Source organism: Lactuca virosa, chromosome 2 (assembly GCF_052849685.1).
Source record: "Lactuca virosa cultivar CGN04683 chromosome 2, Lactuca_virosa_CGN04683_v6, whole genome shotgun sequence".
NCBI lineage: Eukaryota > Viridiplantae > Streptophyta > Magnoliopsida > Asterales > Asteraceae > Lactuca > Lactuca virosa.
In genome coordinates, this window is record NC_136427.1 from 31,575,128 (window position 1) to 31,596,457 (window position 21,330).

The following is a 21,330-nucleotide window of genomic DNA, read 5'->3' on the forward strand; positions in this document are numbered from 1 at the left end:
ATGTATAATTTGATGAGTAAAAGATACAAGCATATGAGTCAACGTTTATTCGTTCCTTTTGCCCTAAGCGGAAAAGCGATATCTGTGGGCCCCTCCATGATTTGGTGTTGACTTATGTGCTGGGCCCAGCCAGGACTAAATTGATGTGTTCAATTAGAAGTCCTACATCATCACAAATCAGGAATCGGGAAACATACATTCTGGACAAAGAGATTGATTATATTCCATGTCTTATGTCTAGGGATATCTAGCAGAACGAAGGATTATATGATCACTTATCTTAGGACACGTAACTGACTGGGTCAGAGTTCGGCAGCAGCTTTTGGAAGCTACAATTTGTTGATCAAATTTAGAAGGCATACTAGCAATTATAGTTACAGACTTATCCAAGTGGGAGACTATTGGATTAGGTGTCTAAGCCCATAACTATAATTGGTATGTACTTGAATTGATAGCAGCACAGTCCTTTTGGGTTGCCCTCAACCTAGCAACTGGACAAGGAAATTATGAAAGGAGAGATATTAATTTATAAGATTAATAAATTAATATATAAATGATTTATTAATATGTTAATAGATTAATATATTAATTAGAAATCATTATGTTTAATTAATAGTTAGCCAGAAATTAATCAGAATTAATTTTGGGGTTAAAAGAATTAATTATAAAGTGCAGGGACTAGTTTGCAATTAACTAATAGTTGAATGGAAGGATCCAGAACCTCCTTGGATGGAGGTGGACAAAATCCATAGGGGAAACCCTAGAGATTTCGTCCAAGGGGTTCTAGATAAAGCCCTTGGGCTTTGCTTAGGCCTTAAGCAAGGATCATTAGGGTTTTCCCAAAACCCTAGTTCCCTCAGCTATTTAAGGAGCCTCCTGGCTCACATTTGAGGTCACTGATTTCTTTGGAAGAAACCCTAAGGCCGAAATTGCATACTCTCTCCATCCTCTCTCCTCCAAGTTTCCTTCTTGCTAGTTCTTGGGTGTGATTCCATTAGAGGCATTACATTTGTGGTGCTAAGCTTCCAAGAAGATCAAGATCAAGATCAAGAGGATTATCAATTGTTTGCTATAACAATTGAAAGGTATGTAACTCCTAAACCCAAGTTTGTTAATTTCGAAATTAGCCTCTCTCCTCTAGGGTTCTTGTTTTGCAATTCAAAGTTATATGTTCAATAGTTAAAACATAGATCCAAAGTAGGTTGCATGTGAACTTAGGAATTGTTTTCTAGTTTATTTGTTTTACCAAAAACCCATCACATACACCATATCGTTCGGTATTTTTATATTACTCTGATGTACTGGGATGTTATTGATACAATTTGATTTGCCATGATTTTTATGATGTTGTTGGATAATGGTTTTATTAATTTAAAAATCGAAATTTTTAGTCTTAATTTTTGGGACGTTACAATATCACAAGTATATAATCTGAAGTGTGGAGGGAAATGAAAAATTAGAACCAAATTTTTAGGGGGGAAATGAAAATTTAAATGTTGCGATTCTTAGGTATTTAATTGTGTGTTTTTATAATGTTTAATGGTCCAGTTTTCAACTAAAGCACTAATAAACGCGTTTTTAATGGCTTTTACTACGATTATACGGAAAACGCACCAATAAATGCTTTAATAATGCGGTTTTGGACTAGTCCACACCAAAAAAAAAAACGATCGCACCATTAAATGCTTTATCTACTAGTGTAACAAGCAGCGAAACCTAGTCAATTGCAGGCCATGATAACCTACTTCCAGCTCAACGCCAAGTCTGATATCTTTCATTTCTCTAGTACCCCCGATGGCACCTACACAGTCGATGTACTGCGTAAACTAATTGACTCCAAAATAACCATTTACATGGATCCTTGGATTAAATGTTTGAAATCTGTCCCTACAAAGGTAATGTGTTTCATTTGTAGAGCTTGGAATGATGGAATACCGGTGGCTCACTCACTCAACAAACGAGGGATGCACTCGGTGAACATGCTCAATTGTCACTGAAACATGTGACCATGCCCTTGTGACATGCCCCATTGCAAGGAAGGTTTTTGAATGAATTTTTTAATTTCCTAGTTTAGGCGTTCAATGGGGTTAGGGATATTATTGATTTTGCATCAAATTGGGGGAATAGTCCCAATGAAAAAATAACCCTCACAGTCATATGGTATTGCACAATCTGGAGCATCTGGCTGTCTAGGTACAATAAGATTTTTTAAAAAATATCACCCTCTCCTTCCCTGATGATTGATGGAATTATCTCACTCTCTTTTACTTTTACTTGGATCAAACATAGGTGTAGTGAGGTGAACACAAAATGGTGGGACTGGATCAATTGCCTCCTGTGAATTGTTCTGTAACTGTTGTATTTCTCATATTTTCCTTTCCTCTCCTTCCTCTCCCCTGATATTCTCTAGTTACTTGGCAGTAGTTTCGGTTGTTTCTATATATTTATATGTCGTTTCCAAAAAGAAGCATTTGTTAAAGCGTTTGGGAAATTACCTGTTATAATGTTAATGTTGTCTGATCAAAGATTCGGCTATGAGAAAAAAGAGAAATTAAAAATCCTCCTACATTTTATTCCTATTATCCTTCTATCCATATTAAATGATGACAAATAGACTAAAATTAAATCAATTTTATTAAATATGTCATTAAATGTGACACATGTCAACATTTGATATAGTAAGAAAATAAATAGAAATAAAATATAGAAGGATATTTAATTTTCGAGAAAAAAACATCGTAAGAGTTTTACTTGATTCAAATAATAGGTTATGCATGTAGCATGTTACCTTAAACTAAAAGTGAAGGTGCTGATATATCCACGAATGTTTTTTTGCATCCACAAAAATTTAAAGTAAATTGATAATTTTGCCCCTACCCACTTATCTTCCTTTCCCTCCTCTTTGATCGGTCTTATACATCCATTGCATTTATCCACTTGTTTATTTTATCAAGTATAATTATTACTTATTCAAACATTAATTTTTTCATAAGTACATTATTACATAAGTATACTTATAAGTTCTTATATATATATATATATATATATATATATATATATATATATATATATATATATATATATATAATTTGTGTTTAGAAACGGTCAAATGAAAGACCAAACTTTATATAATATTTTAAATAAAATATGATAAATATTTTAATGTTATATTTTTTTCAAAAGAATCTTCTGGTATTATCATATTACTTGAGCAAAACTCCCCAAACCCAAATGGTCAAATGGATACGTTGAGAGATATCTTCCAGTTCTAGTAGTTCTCAAACCACGCATCAAGTCTTCATTACTTTGAATCGGGTAATTTTTTTCTCTTAAGTATCTTTAATTTCTCCATGAACATATCGATTTTGTCTGTGTTTATCTACAATTTCAGTTTTTATATTTTATTTTTCAGAGAAGTTTCAAAATCCAAGTACTGGAAAAGCAAATTGAGTTCGCAATTTTTTTGGAGAACAGGTGATTCCAAATTCTATGATTGATCCTTATTCTGACTTCTTAGATTTTATGTTTCCATTAATTGAGCTTAGTTGCGTCTGGTTAATTTCTTTTGTGTTATTTTTATAATAGTTCGGACTTTAAATGTATTTTGTTTGAATTTGCTATCATGACAATGATAATCTTGCATTTTGGTAGGCGCATGTAAGCATGTTTCGTGGTAAATTTGATGTTGTTAAAGTCCTAGACACTTTAGGAAGCAACATGAAGAAAGTTGATATCCCGAATACAATATCTATTTTAGCATTTGAAGTGGCTAATACTATTGTGAAAGGGTACAATTTGATGCAATCCCTTTCAGAAGAAAACATACAAATCTTTTTAAAGGAAATATTGTATTCGGAAGGGGTGCAATTGTTGGTTTCTACGGATATAAAGGAGTTGTTAAGTATTGCAAATGCCGACAAGAGGTAATTTCATTATTTCTTAATGCAAGAAATAACAATGTAATTTAATTCTTTGTATTACAACATTATATTTTGAAGAATCTATCCAACTATAGCAATGTTATCCAAATACAAAGCAGTTTTTAGTGTTATAATTGTGTAGAATTTTGCAAAGTAAAATGGCCTAATAAGAAATTTTTTCTCAAAACTACAATGCTAAAACCGATTGATATTTCAAATTTTGATCTGCCTTAAAATTTTATCCACTTTGGCTTTTTCATAGAGAGGAATTTGAAGTGTTCTTGAAAGAGGTGGTGAGATTTGGAAATCGGAGTAGGGATGCACAATTGCATCAATTGAATCGTTACTTTTCAAGGTAAAGCTAAAAATATTGAGTCACTTATAAATGATTAGTGTGTTAATTATGATTACAAAAACTGTATAGTTAAACTATGAATCAGGTTGCGTTTGGAACCCATAAAAACAAAACACCTTCAAAAAGAGGTGGAGATCGCGATGCAAGAACTCACCAATCTTGCTCAGTATACTTATGTAAGTCACTTATAAAGAATTAGTTTATTAATATGATTAAAAACACCAATTTTTATGAATAATAATATCTTATTTTAATAAACGATCTAAGAGGTATGCATTTTGAATCCATGTATAGCCACATTATTTTAAATGTTACTCGTTTCTAAATAAAATATACCAATTTTTATGTAAATGGATCAAATGGCCAACTATGTATTTTAGTTTCGTGGTGTAATTTTGAGCAAAATTACAAAGAAAAAAAATGGGATTAAAGTTTGTTTTACCTTATTACAATTTTCCGAGTATAATGCGTTGTCTTATCTCACCTCCAAAAACTTGGATTGATTAATCATCTAATTTGCACATCCATAACATTTTGTATATAGAGTTTTCCTACCATGAAGATTAGAAGATGCAAACTTCTCTTGTTGGTCATGAATTGGTTCCTCAAAGATGATTTTTTTTTACATACTACGTCCCTCTATAGCACTTTAGTATATGGTTAAATGCAAGAAATAGCAACGAACTATATATTGTTGAATTGTCTGCTATAGCATCCTACTTTCATTTCTTTTTATTATATGTATTTAGAAAAATTCTACCTAGTAATAACATTGTCATCCAAATACAAAACAACTTCCACTCCTATAATTTAATAAGAGAAACACTAAAAGTACCATGCCATGTTTAAGTAGATTTTTCAAAGTGCAATGCCTTAGTAGGAAAAAAACATTTATGTTACAATATAGCGACCAACTATTTCGTGTGTAGTCTTTTAGTGACGTTGGTCATTTTATTATTTATTATATAATATGCATCTACCAAAATCGAAATCTACATTCAAATGGTTGTGATTTTGGATGAGTTTTATGCTTTTGGAAGAAAAGAAGATGACTTTGGATAAACTCTCTAGTAATTCCTTTAGTTGTTAATGTTCAATGAAACTTTTTTTAATAATGGTAAATCTAGAACAACAATAGTAGTTGGTTACCCTTCTAGACATTCAAATGACTAAAGTGACCAAATGAGGACATATACGAAATAGTTGGTTGCTAAATTATCATAAACCTTTACAAAAATAAAAACATAAAAGAACAATGCTATTTCTTGCACATAGTTGGTTAGTATATACCATTGCCTAATCTATACGTTCTATCCATGATGCTTGTATTTTGTGTGAAGGAATTGTTCCACGAGTTACATGCTTTGGAAAGATCTGAAAACTTATATTCGTGTAAGATTGAGGAAGTGGAATCTCAGAATCTTCCTCGAAAAGGTCAGTCATATGATTTTGTGAGTAGAAGTGTTATAAGTAAAGGGGACAATTTCAACCCATATACATGAAAATGTGTCATTTCGGGTATATATTTATTGTATTGTAAACGATTCGTATGAATAAAGTTGAAGATGTTAGTAAAAAGGAAATGGGTTGAAGGGTGTAAAAGCCGGTCATTGAATATTTAAGTGTTTACAACTTACTAAATTGTTGTATTAAATAAAAAAGGATCATTAACTTCTAAATATGTTTGCAACCCTATGTAATACATCGATCCTCTATGAAATTTAGAATAGTTCTAATAATATATTAACCTACTTATATTTGTTGGGGTTTGGTTGTTTAGCTAATATTTGATTCTTTGTTTCATAGGAAAGAGTCTCATGGTATTACAAAGTGAGCTAAAGAATCAAAGAAAACTTGTGAGCAATTTGAAAAAGAAATCTCTTTGGTCCAAAAATTTAGAAGAGGTACAAGCTGATATAACTTACGATGAAGAGTCTCATTTTTGTTAGATCGGATTTTATGTATCTTTAGAGGACTCTAGGTTTGTTTTTTAAGAAAAAGACTAAAATAATCACTTTTTAATGATTCGCCGAAAAACAGCACAAAATTTCCACCAATTCCTCAAATAGCCACACATTTCCCATTTGCCCATTGCAAAATGCACTATTTGTATGGTCTCCACAAAAAAATATTTTTTAAACACAACAAAATGCGAAATTTACACTGTGAAATGCAAAATTGTTCTTCACAATGTGTATTTGGTCAAATTTTTGTGAAAATAGTAATACTGCTTTTGCCCAAAAAACGTTTTGTTTTTGGTAGGGATCTTCAAAAGCCATTTCCGCATCAAAATGGAACTCTATATTGTGAAAATGAAGTGAGGGAACTCTATATTGTGAAAAGAAAGTGTTAAGTTGAGAGATTTTACAAAAGAAGACTGATGTAAAAATGAATAAATACTAAAACAGACCTTAAATATGGGAACCGATCTAGCATTAAATAGTCCATTTTGTAATGGGTCATTGCAAAATGTGTGGCTATTTGAGTAATACATTAAAATTTGGGCTATTTTTGGAAAGTCATTAAGGCAAGTGGTGATTTTAGTCGTTTTCTCTTGTTTTTTCTTCTATTAAGTGTTCACTAAAATAACGTGTCGTATGGATAAGTGGTGTTCAAAATATATTTAAGAAAATGATGACACACTTAAAAAATTTGAAGAGAAAATTAAATGTTTGAAAATATGTAAACGGATGAAACTTAAAAAAAATGATGGCACACTTAGAAAATTCGAAGAGAAAAATAAATATCGGAAGATATGTAAAAAGTTGCGACTTAATTGAAAGTTTAATTTCCTAACTTTCTTTTATAAATAATTTATTTTGCATTAATTCAATCACAAAACTCCCATATATATATATATATATATATATATATATATATATATATATATATATATATATATATATATATATAAAAGGTTAAGTTAATATGTTTCTTACATTTATTGTGTGCTAGAATGCATCAATAGAAATTTAGTAAAATTAAATAATTATTTAGTTAAATAAAGATAGATATTAAATGATTTCCATAATTATATGTATATTAAATGATATTCATAATTATAATTCTCTTTTTTATCAAAACTAATTAAATTCATCATTAATGTCAGCAACAACATTCTTTCAGAATGAAGTCACATCTAAGTTTTCATGTATGAGTTCGTGTTTTGTTTATGGATTCACTCACTTAAAATACAACAAAGTTGTATTGAATATAAAGAATGAGAGTGTATTGTAGTAGAATACACTTTCATTCTGTTAGAATATTCTCTTATTCTTCTAGAATAAACTTTCATTCTACTAGAACACACTCTTGTTCTCCATGTTCTAGGCAACTTTGTTGTATTTTAAGTGAGTGGGTCATGAAACAAAATACAAACTCATACACGAAAAACTAGGTATAAATTCATTTCTAAAATAATATTATTTCTGATATTAATGACAAATTTAACTAGTTTCCATAAAAAATAATTATAATTATGGATATCATTTAGTATATATATAATTATGGAAATCATTTAATATCTATCTTTATTTGATTAAATAATAACTTAATTTTTACTAAATTCTTATTGGTGCATTTTAACACACAATAGATATGAGAAACATTTGAACCTATATATATATATATATATATATATATATATATATATATTGACATTTGACCCTTTCATTTTATATTTCTTGGTAGTAGGTTATGTATAAGCTTGTAGATGTTGTCACCTTCATTCATTGCGTAATTGTGGATTCTTTTGAGGAGAATGGTATTGCAAAATTTTGTGAATTTTGAGGTTATAAAGGGTTTCTTGCCTACGGTATCAGGTGGTGTACTCCCTATTTGAGGTCAAGGGTTTGAGTTACGTTGTGAACATAAGTGAAATTAAATGGTAGCTTAGGAATAGATTAAATTTTCCGGTTCAAAAAAAATTATAGAAAACTACAAAAAAACACAGTCTTATATAGTGATCCATTTTACTTGCTTGTTGACCATTTTTATAAAAACCCTTTTTCCAAGTTAATCTGTTTTAGAAAAGGTTAAACCACTCACTATTTTATCGATTTAACCATTTAACTATTATATCTAGTAAATGAGGGAAAGAAAATTTCAGCTTTAACTGCGTGTGTTTATGTACAATATTTACTTTCTTATAGTGCTCCTCTTCAATTTCAATTTTATTGTCTCTCTTTTTTGTCAGATAACACAATTTTTTTTCTTCATTGTTGGCTGACATTTCATTTTCATATACCCTTGGGTGGAGGTTGCCTACATATTACCTCTCCCATTCTTGTGGTTATTGTTATTAAATTGATAAAATAAAAGTATTAATCATTTAGCCGCTAAATCGATAAAATGGTGAAAGTACATTTATTCCTTTTTTTAACGTTCAAAAATATTTTCAATAGCTTAACTGTTACATAAAAGAGTTTAGTTGCTACATTGATAAAATGGTGAAAATATAACAAAAAAACTAAAGGAGTTCAAGTTTTGTTATGATGTGTGTTTTCATTTTCTAACTTGTGATATTTATCTTGCTTTATTTCAGTTGAAAGAAAGAAGGCGAATAAGAAAACCGAAAGATTAGGTATCCATGGTCTTGCTTTACACTATGCCAATTTAATCACTCAGATGGACATCATTGTAAGCTACTCTCTACTTACTATTAGGTTATTAGCATAATGAAAAAATATAGAAAAACACAACAAACTTTCACAATTATATTGATTTAGCCATTAATTATATTTGAAGACGATCTCTAGAGTTTCATGGTGCACGGTATAAAAACAGTTTGAATATTCTTGAAATCTTTACAATTTTAATATTTATAAATAAAATAATAATAATGATATATTTAAGAATTATAAAAATATACACCATGTGGGTAAGTTCTGCTAACCAAAATATCATACGATGATCCACATCATCCTTGTAACAAACTATACCTTATAATAATAATTTTTAAATTTGAATTTATGATTTTTCTAGAAATAAAATATAACTCAAATCGAACTTCTTCTCCATAGTTAATTATTGTAGTTTGATGAATACATATGGTACAAAAGTTTTAAAATTAACTTTTTGCAGGCATCTCGTTCAATCTGTGTACTTCCTAACATGAGGGATAAATTATACAACGATTTACCAGCTAGTGTAAAAGCAGGATTACGTTATCGCTTAAGAGATCTTGATTCCAAAGAAGTGGTAAGTAATCTCTGCTATTTTATTTTGAAATCTCAATAAATAATTACTTTCAAGTATTTTAGGTACACTGATTATTGATTATTGAGAGTTAAAACAATCAAATTGGTCGTCATATGAAAACTAATTATTGAGATAAATGCGGTTGTTTTCAGATGACAATGACTCAGATTAAGGCGGAAATGGAAAAAGTTCTTCAGTGGCTCATTCCCATAGCGATTGATACAGTCAAGTATGTTTTTGAATATTCACCACTTAGCCAGGACATGATAAAACATGATAGTCTTATACTGCGTTTGACTGGGACCGACAAAAAAATAACAGTTTTTTGTCCAACCCAAAAAGGTAGGATAGGGACCCACTTTTTTTTATCTGTGTTCTATTCAAAATACATGATTACCCTCTTCATCCTCATAATCAAAAGGGGAAATTGCATACACTATCTACATCCTTTGTAGTCGCTACTAATAAGCAAAATGTACTTACATTTATTTACCAATAATATCAATGTACATGCATTTTGCTATCAATATATAGGCATTGTACTTTGTTACCTATTGCTATTATTAGTAAAAAAATGCAAGTATGTTGATATTACGAGTAAAGAATTGAAAGTATGTTGCTATTATGTGTAAACAAAATGTAAGTACATTGCTATATGAATTAAAAACAAATTGCTATTATCGGGAAAAAATATAAGTAGGTTGCAATTATGTATTGTTTGTATTGGTAAAAAGAATAAAGTCTACTGCTATTTCACACTTGTCATTTTCTTGTCGGCAGAGCACATCATTGTTTTGGATGTGTGGGAGAGTGGACAAAGACAGGGTAAGTGGCCAATACTTATCCCTTTTTTTGTCTCTAGAAATTAAAATAATATTATAAAAATGAAACACACTCACAATTATGTGATCTTATTAGCCCTAATTTCGATTGGAATTTTCACTTATTTAAATCTAAACAGAAATGAATTTCGAAAGAAGACATCAACAGGCAACAACATAATTCGACTTCAAACACTATATCACGCAGATAAACAAAAAATGGATCGGTACATACTCGACTTAGCCATCTATCTCCACCGTTTAATCAGCCTCGTGAAAAATCAAGACACAATACCCGCGTATTCACCCGCCTGATCTCCATATTTGAACGGGTCGAATCCACTTTCCAAACTGGTCGAAATCTCATAAAAGGACAAGAATTTGTTGAAAGAAGTGCAAAAAGAAGAACGGTTGCTTGTGGAGTGAGTAAAAGTCAATAACTTGTGATGGTTAAGAAAACATAATCTTGTTTATATTAGATACAACTTTTTGAGATGTTGCTACAACTAGTTAAAGGTATTTTTGGTTGATAATCGTTCATTATGATATCTTTATTATAGGAAGCTACAATGTATATGCGTATGTAAATCCTTCGGTTAATTTAAAACAAATAAATACAAAGAAATGTATAAATTATTATAATTTTTTTTTTGTTTTTGGTCGTTTATGTTTGAATTTTGATTGAAATGATTATATGATATAGTGATTTTACATACCAATGCAAATTTTGATATATTTAACAAATCTGAATGAATCATTTTTAGAAGCTCTATTTTCACTTTTACCTATGGTAACATGGCATATATAGGGACCATATGGTTAGAAAAATAAAATGGAATGCCAGTTTAATACTCAATATATATTGTCACTGATGATAATGTCACTGATGCCACATCTTTTATATTGATTTAAAAGGCCCTTAAGAGCATTTTCATTGGAGTAAAGAGATTATTTGCTTTTATTTTTTACCACTCAATATATATATATATATATATATATATATATATATATATATATATATATATATATATATATATATATATATATATATATATCCTCTATTCTAATAAAACAGTACATTTTCGCCACGTGGCATTTTCTTAGCTCTCCTCCAGCTTTTTTCCCGCACATATTATCAAACTGAAATTCCAATTCTACCCTTGTGTTACTATATAATCGCATGTCCTGTTAATTCCTTTTCTTCTCTTTTGAAATTCAAATTTTTTGGGAATCAACTACGTGATTTATATCAAAAAATCATTAATTCTAAAAACCTAACATTCCAAAGAATTAGCAATTACATAGCAACAAATCAGGAAACAGTATTATCTCCAAATCCACAATTAAATCGCAATAACCGGTGAGGCTTCTCTCTTTATCTTTGTTTTGATTTTTTTTTTAACTATCGGAAGCTTCAGGGGTGTATTGTAGATGTGTGTGTGTGTGTGTGTGGTTTTAGAGAATAGAGAATGGGTTTGGATGAATTTTGGTCAATTTTTTCGATTTCAGGACCGGATTTTTGGGGGTTATTCAATTATTCAGTCGTCATTTCGTGCTTTACCGACGCAGTCCGATTCCTCAATATGACAAAGAAGTAGATCCATATGAAGGGTTATTCGTATATGAGCATACCAAAATTCTCAGGATCAAAGAACAGCCGGAAGATCCACACCAGGTTTAATTCGTTTACCTCTACTCAAGTTTTTTTCTCAAATGGTTATATTATTCATTGTAAGAGGGTGATTACCGAAACTCTTGAATAAATTAGCATTATAAAGGTAATTCATTCCAATTTTTTTTTTGTCAATTTCCCTATTTGGTCGATTTGCTGAAAGTAATCCTACAGGTTTCAACCCTAATTTTTAGATATGCTTGTTATCAGACCTCCTTTCTCTTCTCCAATCCTCTATCTGACATCAGGGGTGATTCTGTTTCGTGTTTCAAATCTACTATTTTGCGCAATATTATCATCACACTTGCTTTCTCTTCTCTAATCCTCAATATTTTTAGATATGCTTATCATCAGACCTCCAATCCTCTTCACCAATCCTCTTTCTGGCATCAAGTATGATTGTGTTTTGTGTTTCCAATCCACTTGAAGCTTTTGTCTCCATGTGGAAGTTCTCCCACACGTTGTCAGTGGCGTAGACATGATTTTATTTTAGGGTATGCCAAAAAACTTACAATGTATGAACGAGATATGGGATCTAAAGTTTTGAATTAGGGTAGGCCAAATAATTTACAAAGTATGAGCCATATATGGGATTTGTAGTTTTGAATGAGATGAATTAATTCCTTTTATCTAACAAAATATTATATATATATATATATATATATATATATATATATATATATATATATATATATAAACTTGAACTTTTGTAGGGTGGGTCAAGGCCCACCTTTGCCTCTATGCGGCTACGCCACTGCACGTTGTGGCTTTCACCCAACTCATTTTGAGTGAAATTGATTAGATTCTGATTCTCATGAAAGCTTACTTTTGATTTTTTGGATTTATGTTTTCGTTTACAGATTGATGCTTATTTGGTGATGGTTAGTGATATATGAGATCCAGTTCAATTAGAAGCTGATGATGCACCAAGAAGAGGTTTTGTGTATCAAGGGTCCATAATAAACGAATCTTGCAACTAGATAAATTTTCGTGAAGGGTAAAGGTTTTACTTTTATTAAAAGTTATAAAATTAGTGAGTGAATGATGTTAATGTTTATACAAGTATACTAGCGAGGTAATAATGGGATGTAGCAATAAATGCATTGGACAATTTATTATTTTTTATAATTTCATTATAATCTTATTTGGGTTTTAATCAGCTTCTATCATGTTTACTGCTTTTGGAAATATAAATTCATTACTTATAAATTAATGATGGATAATAATGACTAAAAGAAAGATAACGAAATATAAACCCGGGGACAAGAAGAAACATAAAACATTTTTATGAGGTTTTCTTATATTATAGCATTGTACTTTAATCGGTTGCAAATATTGTCAACGAAACATAAGTAAAATGTTATTTCAGTTTTCAATCATAAGAACTTTTTATAAATTGGAGGGTGGAGGGGTATAATGGTCATTTAGAAGAAAATAGTGAATTGGTGTGAATCTGATGTGACCGTATGTTTGTGTATGCTTTGGCTAGGTAGTGTGACAAAGCCTTCAAGTTTTCTATCTCACATTCTTCTACATTTTTGTAACCTATGTTCCTATTTGAGTTGGTGGTTATCTGAAATACAATTTGATTTTATCACAAATGGCCGCTATAACTGGTGCTATCAAGAAATAGCAACGTACTCTCAATATTAAATTTTAAAATAAACGAAAATGGAGAATGCAGGGGCAGTTTAGGTATATTTGTAACGCCCGGTTCCTGATAAGTATTTTTTTTAAAAATGAAGAATTATCATTTTAACGAGGGGACTCGACGAGTTGAAGGATCAACTCGTCGAGTAGGATCGGGCGTGGACGTGCGAGTTAAGTGACCTACTCGGCGAGTAGCAGCTGTCTGGATGAAACCCTAAATTTGAGGGTTTGCACCCTATTTAAACAACTTATCTCAGCCTCCATAGTCCCTATTATTCCCAAAAAGCATTACCTCGAAACCCTAGCCGCTTTTAGTGTGTTCTTGAGCCTTGTGGTGTTACTTTTGTGTGATTGAAGCTTGAAGAGGAGAAGGAGACTTGTGAGATCAAGGGGAAACAAGAAGATCCGGAGTTTTGAACTCATTTCCAGCTTATTTGAGGTATAAAGCTGAAACCTTGTCTATTCATTGCTTAGATCTTGATTTTGGACCTTTTCTACATCCTTCTAAGCCCCAGTGAGGATGTATTCGGGATTTAGTGTAAGAAGTGAGTTTGTGCTTTAGATCTAGGGCTATTGGGGGTTTTTATGGCATAAAGGTGCCCACCTTGTTGCCATAAACACCCCATGCATCTTGTAGACCACCTTTTATGGCTTTTTGAGCCAAGGACCCCATGCATGTGCATCAAGTTTGGAACTTTACGTGTAAAATGGACATTAGGAGGCCAGATCTATGGTTTTGGTGTGTTAAGACCCATTTAAATCGACTGTATAGTAATGGTAAAGGATGGACTCGGCGAGTCGTTCTTGGGACTTGGCGAGTCAGGGTGTAATGACCACCATATCCATTCTGTTGATGGATCAGATGACAGGATGGAAGGTCCCTCAGTTGTTTAGGCTCATAAGGGACCTGGGAATCATGGGACTCGACGAGTGTTTGAGCAAACTTGGCGAGTCCAAGGCAATCTCCAATCTTTGAAGATGGACTCAACGAGTTGGTCATACAACTCGGCGAGTCATAGACTGGACACATTCTTATGAGGGAGACGAACTCGACGAGTTCAAGGATGAACTCGGCGAGTCAGATGAAGATGGTCCCGATGGTATGATTGAAGGAGAACCTGTCGAGTTCTTGCTAGACTCGACGAGTAGAGTCGGGAGTTTGTTTGGGTTAGAGGAGTATGGACTCGACGAGTTGGTAGACCAACTCGACGAGTCAGGTCAACTGGAGGTTGACTTTGACCAAAGTTGACTTTGACTGAATTGAGTTGACACTGGTTAGGGTTGCATGTTCGAATTGATAACTTAAAAGAGTTTTCGTGTAGGGATTGAGGAGTCGAGGAGAGTCGACTTTCGCACCAAGGACAGTTCAGACACTACACGACATCGAGGTGAGTTACCTTCCAGTAGAAGTGGGTCTAAGTCACCAAGGCCGACCCACTAGTAGTTGTTTAGTTGAGACGATTGTCTTTGTGATAATTGTCTGGTTTGCTTTGGTTTGATATGTATGCATGCTAGCATGATGTGTTATAGGTGATAGTATCAGTAGGAGGGGATTAGTCCCCGATTCGGTCGCTAGGACCAATGGGTAGGTCGGACACCCCAGATATGTCTGACAGTATGATTATGACATGATATTATATGCTAGCAGTAGGGGGTGAAATAGTCTCCGTGATCGTTTGAGATAGACCGGAGGGTAGTCGGCACCCCAGAATGGCCGGACACGGGTAGGTCAGCACCCTAGAACGGCTTGACATGGGTAGGTCAGCACCCCAGAACGGTTGACATGGGTAGGTTGGGCACCCCAGAATTGCCCGACAATATGTATGTTGTTTGGTATGTGGTATGATGGGGGAACTCACTAAGCTTTGTGCTTATGGTTTTAGTTTTGGTTTCAGGTACCTCTTCGTCTAAGCGGAAGGAGCCGGCGGTGTAGTAGCGCATCACACACACACATGGTTTCCGCATTGAGTTTTCTGGGATTGTACTCTGATATTTTATTACCCCAAATGATATGGTTTTGATACATGATTTTATGGTTTTATGTATTGACATGATCTTGGAAATGTTTTGATAAATTATTTTATAAATCACTTAATTAAAAATGAAATTTTTGGCCTTGAAGTTTGGGATGTTACAAGTTGGTATCAGAGCCTTGGTTTGAGGAATTCGGACACACCCTCGGGGGTGTCTGAACTCAAACCGAGGTCTTGAAGGATTTTTACAAGGAAATAGTTTTTCTAAAATCTAAATTAAAGAGTTTTGAGAAAGAACGAGGTGTGTGATGCGTGCGACCGGCCGAGCTCAAGTAAGTTTTCCCCAAGATACCCATACTTTTTATGTTATGTTATATGATATGATTATGAGAACTGCATGCTAGATTAGGGCTAAGGATCTAGGAGGATGCCTTGTATGCATGTTATGTGTTTATGATAACTTCATGCTAGAATATGGCTAAGGATCTAGGAAGGAAGCCTTGTATGCCTGCTATAGGAGCTCATTGAGCCGTATGTTAGAGTTGTTAGTTAGCAGTGAGATAGCCTGATTAGGTTATGCTTGAATTGGTTACTCAATGCACGAATGCTGCTTGCTTTGTGCTATAGGGGTTCTAGCTAACTTTAACTAACTAGTAAGCGAATATGTAACAGTATTCGCAAGCTAATTGGGGAAGGGTGGTAGGGACTCCAAACGCAGCTGATGGCGGAGAGTAGGTCGGAGGGTGCCCTACGAAAGCCTAGGATGAGATTAGTTGGAAAGGGATATTGGATAAGGGACTTGGTGAAGTTGAGGCAATCATTGAGGAAAGTACGGATAGATGTGGAAGGTAGTATGGGCCCGTACTACTGAAAGCTGAGGATCCGTACTCGAGTCAGGGAGAGCCGAGATGAAACCAGGAAACTTGGGGAGTGTGAGACCTCTCGGGAGTATGTATGATCCTGACGCTCACGTGTTTATTTTCATTATGGTAGTTACACGACATGGAGCATGAGGTTTAGGGTCTGGGTCAGGATCAGGCTCGGGTGCGAGATCCGAGCAGGTTGATGACGGGCTACGCGAGTTCATCGCATCAGAGATCACTAGAGGTATCCTTGAGTCGAACCCTATCATTTTCGGGTCGATCATGGAAGGGATTATTGAGTTGATGGAGGATCGCCTCCAGGCGTTCAGGAGGGACTCGGCGTCCAACTAGTTGGGTACGCGCACATTGTCCTTCAAGGACTTCTTGGGGAGTAGTGCGCCGGACTTTCACGGGGTGAAGGACCCCATTGCTGCCAGGAGATGGATCGCAGACATTGAGTCTGCGCAGTTGACGAGCTTCTTCCCGGAGGGGTCGAAGGTCCGCTTTGCTGCGGGATGTTTGAGGGATAGAGCTAGAGATTGGTGGGAGTCAGTTGGTGACTTGTTGGGAGCCCCAGCCATCGAGGCTATGACTTGGTCAGATTTTGTGACTAGATTCAGGGCTGAGTTCGTGCCAGCTGTGGAGATTCAACAGCTGGCCTGAGAGTTTCTTGATATGAGACAGACGACTGAGACAGTGGCGGAGATCACCGCCAAGTTCAGGGAGAGGGCCTTGTTGGTACCTCAGTATGCGGGGGACGAGGAGATGCGGAAGACCCGCTACCATGATATGTTGAGGGCTGATATCTGGGAGCATGTCAGCTATTCAGCTTACCCGACCCTGGAGTCCATGATTGCCAGGGTGCGGGAGAGGGATCCGACGTTAGGTCGAAGGGCCAGCCGGGGTTTTCAGGGAAGAAACCCAAGGGATCCGACGTTAGGTCGAAGGGCCAGCCGGGCCAGAGCCGCTGCAGGAAATGCGGCAGGCCGCATGAGGGGGCTTGTAGAGCAGGATCCTCGGGCTGCTACAAGTGCGGCAAGACGGGGCACTTTGGCAGGGATTGTACTGCCCCTGCCCCCACTGTTCAGACATCAGACCTGATTTGCTTCCATTGCAATCAGAGGGGCCATAAGAAGGCCAACTGGCCTAGATTGTCAGCAGCATCAGCAGCAGCGCCAGTGGCGGCGCCGACTCCAGCGGCAGCACGAGTTGCGGATGGCCGGAAGGTCAAGACAGAGGCTCCAGTGGTGTGGAGCCGAGCATTTCAGCTGACAGCCGAGGATGCACGCGTCGCACCCGATGTGGCGACGGGATCGTTCCATGTGAACGGTATCCCAATTCAGGTGTTGTTTGATTCGGGTGCTACCTAATCATTTGCCTCTCTTGCGCTTAGCAAGAAGTTTCTTGAGTCTCGGGCATGTTGGATTTCCCTCTAGAGGTCGAGATTGCGGACGACCGGTCAGTGCGAGTATCAGAAGTTTTCTGAGATTGTGTTTTGAGATTGTTCGAGGAGCGCTACCTGGTAGACTTGGTTCCCATACCTTTGCGGGGGAACAAGGTTATTATAGGCATGGATTGGCTAAGCCCCAATGGGGCGGTGATTGATTGTGCGCAGCAGTTGGTGCGGATCAGGACCCCAAGTGGGGGAGAGCTGGTGATTCAGGGCGACAGACCACAGCGAGGACCAGCCTTATGTTCAGAAGTGAGGGCTAGACACTACCTCCAGCAGGGTTGCGCAGCATATGTCGCCTATGTTATGGACACCTGGGAGGCGGGTAAGGCGACGGTGGGCAATGTGCCAGTGGTATGAGAGTTTGCGGATGTATTCCCCGAGAAGTTGTGTAACATCCCGGGATCAGGTATATCTCTATGGCCCTTCATCTTTCCTTAAGTTGTCAAAAGTGGTCCTTGAGAAGTTCATGAGATAATCGAGTACGCTGGGCGTACGTGAGAGTACACTGCGCGTACTCATGAGCGTGTTCTTGACGCGGAGGTCACCCAGTACGCTGGGCATACCAAAGGGTACGCTGGGCGTACTAGGCCCAGAATGCAACACTAATTTGGGGTGAGCCCCCTATATAAGGGATATGATGGCCTAATTTTCTGGCCACCATTCCTAGAGAGAAAACCCTAAGAGCACCATAACTTCTGTTCTAGAGCTTATGTGTGTGTGTGTGTTTGAGCCTTGAGAGTGTTTGTGTGATTTTTGAAGAGAAGAGAAGGCCTTGAAGAAGGAGGAGTTAGAGCCCAAGATTCTAGATCCGAGCAAATCAGAGTGAGGAGCTTCTTATTGAGGTATAAAGCTTCAAACTTTGCCTTTCCTTTGTTATGAGCATGATGTTGAGCATTTTAGGGTTTTGTCCCAAAAAGGTGGAGTCTTGATGAGGTCTTGAACTCCAGAGTCTAGGACCATCCCCTTTTGAGTTTATGAGTTGTGTTATGTCATAAAAATCCAATCTTGGTTGGTGAAATCACTCCATGCATGAGTTATGAGACCCTTGAGACAAAAGAGTGTAGATTTTGGGAGTTTGGTGCCTAATCAGCCATTCAAATGCTTAAAGGCGATGACTTTATGGATTAAGAGACATTAGAGAGTCCAGATCTGAGATATGAGCTTATGTCTTAACTGGTTAAGACCAAAAATGAGAGAAGAGGGAATCTGGGGCGTACGCTAGGCGTAATCCCAGTACGCGCGACGTAGGGGTCGAGCATCCCCGATGCCTGCATGGCAGCCGAGTACGCGCATCGTAGAGATCGAGTACGTGCAGCGTACTCCCTACCGTTGACTTTTGTTGACTTTTAGGGTTTGGTCAAAAATGTGGACTATTAAGTCTATGGAGGGGTAAAATGGTCTTTTCACCACCTTCTGTGAGTATGAAAGGGTTAGTCTAGTCTTGAGAGCCGATATTAATTAGGGATGATTATTATGTGTTAGGCGGAGGCTAGACTGGTGGGTAGAGTTTGAGATTACGAGTTCGAGGTTTTCATTTGCTAGCTTACGAGGTGAGTCTTCTCACTATACTTACCTTGAGTGGTAATTTTATGTGTGACCAGAGGGTCTTATGTGATTGAGCTGTGTATTGAGATATCCTGCTATTTGCTATGTGACATGCTTACTGTGTATGATATTGAGCTGCTAAGTTGAGGGACCAGAGGGTCCATCTGAGTTGTGGGACCGGAGGGTCCCACTGATACACATTGACCGGAGGGTCTTATTGAATTATAGCCTCGAGTGGCTGATGAGTTGTGTGTGGTTTTGGGGAACTCACTAAGTTTTATGCTTACCGTGTTATGTGATATGTGTTTCAGGTAGTTCCGAGGATCGCGGCAAGGCACCGGCATGATTGTACACACTGGCGGAAGATGTTTTTATGATTCTGGGGATTGTGATTTACATTGGGATATGATTGTCATTTTGGATACTTGTGTTTTTGAGATTGTGAAATGAGAATTTAATGTGTTTAAAAATGAAAATTTTGTTTGAAAATTTACGTTGTTACAAGTTGCCTGGGATACCTCCGGAGAGGCAGGTAGAGTTCAGGATCGACCTAGTTCCTGGTGCGGCTCCGATAGCCAAGGCACCGTATCGGTTGGCTCCTCCTGAGATGCAGGAGTTGTCTACACAACTGCAGGAGCTGTTAGACAAGGGATTCATTAGACCGAGCAGTTCGCCCTGAGGAGCCCCGATTTTATTTGTGAAGAAGAAGGACGGGTCGCATCGGATGTGTATAGATTATCGGGAGCTAGATAAGGTAACGGTGAAGAACCGTTACCCACTCCCGAGGATTGATGACCTCTTCGACCAGCTACAGGGAGCATCTTGGTTCTCCAAGATTGATTTGCGTTCCGGTTATCATCAGATGAGGGTCAGAGAGGAGGATGTGCAGAAGACTGCTTTTTGGACGCGTTATGGTCACTATGAGTTCGTGGTGATGCCTTTCAGGCTCACCAATGCTCCTTCCGCGTTCATGGATATCATGAACCGCGTGTGCCGACCGATGTTGGATCGTTCTGTGATAGTTTTCATCGATGACATCTTGGTTTATTCCAAGACGCAGGAGCAGCATGAGGAGCAATTGCGGGAGGTTCTGGATACTTTGAGGAGGGAGAGCTTGTATGCTAAGTTCTCCAAGTGCGAGTTCTGGTTGCGCGAGGTGCATTTTCTTGGGCACCTTGTCAACCAGAACGGGATTTCGGTTGACCCGGCCTAGGTGGAGGCCGTGATGAAGTGGGAGGTTCCGAGGTCTCCATCTGAGATTCAAAGCTTTCTAGGACTGGTAGGCTATTATCGGAGGTTTAGTGCCCCTGACCCGGTTGACAAGGAAAGTCGTGATCTTTTGCTGGGGGCCTGAGCAGCAGGCCGCATTTGAGACATTGAGGCAGAGATTGTGCGAGGCGCCGATCTTAACCCTGCTGGACGGCATGGAGGATTTTGTGGTATATTGCGATGCGTCCATTTCGGATTTGGGCACGGTATTGATGCAGAGAGGGCATGTTATCACCTATGCTTCGAGGCAGTTGAAGCCTCATGGCTTTGAATTTTGTGATGTTATTGAAAAGCAAGAAGGATCGGGAATCCTTCAATTCCCACGCGCCATGAAGACTTAGTCGAATCTAAGAGGGGGAGAATCGATCAGGTATTCAGGAGCAGAAATAGGTGTGAAACTAGGAGGAGTTTTGCATCCCCCTCAGGGCGGAAAGGCGGTCAAGTGGCCGTCTAGGTTGAGGATTGGGCGAGTTGGGAGTTTAGAAAACGTTCCAACGTTTGGTTCGCTCCTTTCCTTGACATCGGGAAACAGGTTTAGGAAACCAGGTTAGAGGTCTAATTAGAATTCAAGTTCAATTGAGAGTTAGGTCGAGTGCGTGTTCGACCCGGT

General features: G+C 36.6%; 1 protein-coding gene across 5 annotated transcripts; it reads left to right on the forward strand.

Moving 5' to 3' along the window:
* The first annotated feature begins 3,165 nt into the window (after window positions 1–3,165).
* On the forward strand, window positions 3,166–10,960 carry LOC145159003 (protein PSK SIMULATOR 2-like). Of its 5 annotated transcripts, none has more exons than XM_079077891.1 (13): window positions 3,166–3,315; window positions 3,413–3,474; window positions 3,652–3,923; window positions 4,183–4,275; window positions 4,361–4,451; window positions 5,616–5,709; window positions 6,082–6,179; window positions 7,969–8,038; window positions 8,819–8,913; window positions 9,358–9,474; window positions 9,627–9,816; window positions 10,255–10,299; window positions 10,504–10,960. In XM_079077891.1, exons 3-13 carry the CDS (start codon window positions 3,664–3,666, stop codon window positions 10,608–10,610), a joined length of 1,260 nt encoding a protein of 419 aa, XP_078934017.1. In that variant the 5' UTR covers window positions 3,166–3,315; window positions 3,413–3,474; window positions 3,652–3,663; the 3' UTR covers window positions 10,611–10,960. The 5 variants fall into 5 exon arrangements, with proteins under 5 accessions (XP_078934017.1, XP_078934018.1, XP_078934021.1 ...); XM_079077892.1 differs by having other exon boundaries at window positions 9,627–9,703; window positions 10,436–10,960; XM_079077895.1 differs by having other exon boundaries at window positions 9,627–9,703.
* Window positions 10,961–21,330: the final 10,370 nt, after the last annotated feature.

What these genes read in the sequence shown, in the direction of transcription:
- LOC145159003 (XM_079077891.1), top strand. Translation starts at nt 3,664, where the DNA reads ATGTTTCGTGGTAAATTTGATGTTGTTAAAGTCCTAGACACTTTAGGA. An exon ending in TTTTTGTCCAACCCAAAAAG is followed by an intron (nt 9,817 to 10,254) that starts GTAGGATAGGGA and finishes TCTTGTCGGCAG; the next exon opens with AGCACATCATTGTTTTGGAT. An exon ending in GGAGAGTGGACAAAGACAGG is followed by an intron (nt 10,300 to 10,503) that starts GTAAGTGGCCAA and finishes TATATCACGCAG; the next exon opens with ATAAACAAAAAATGGATCGG.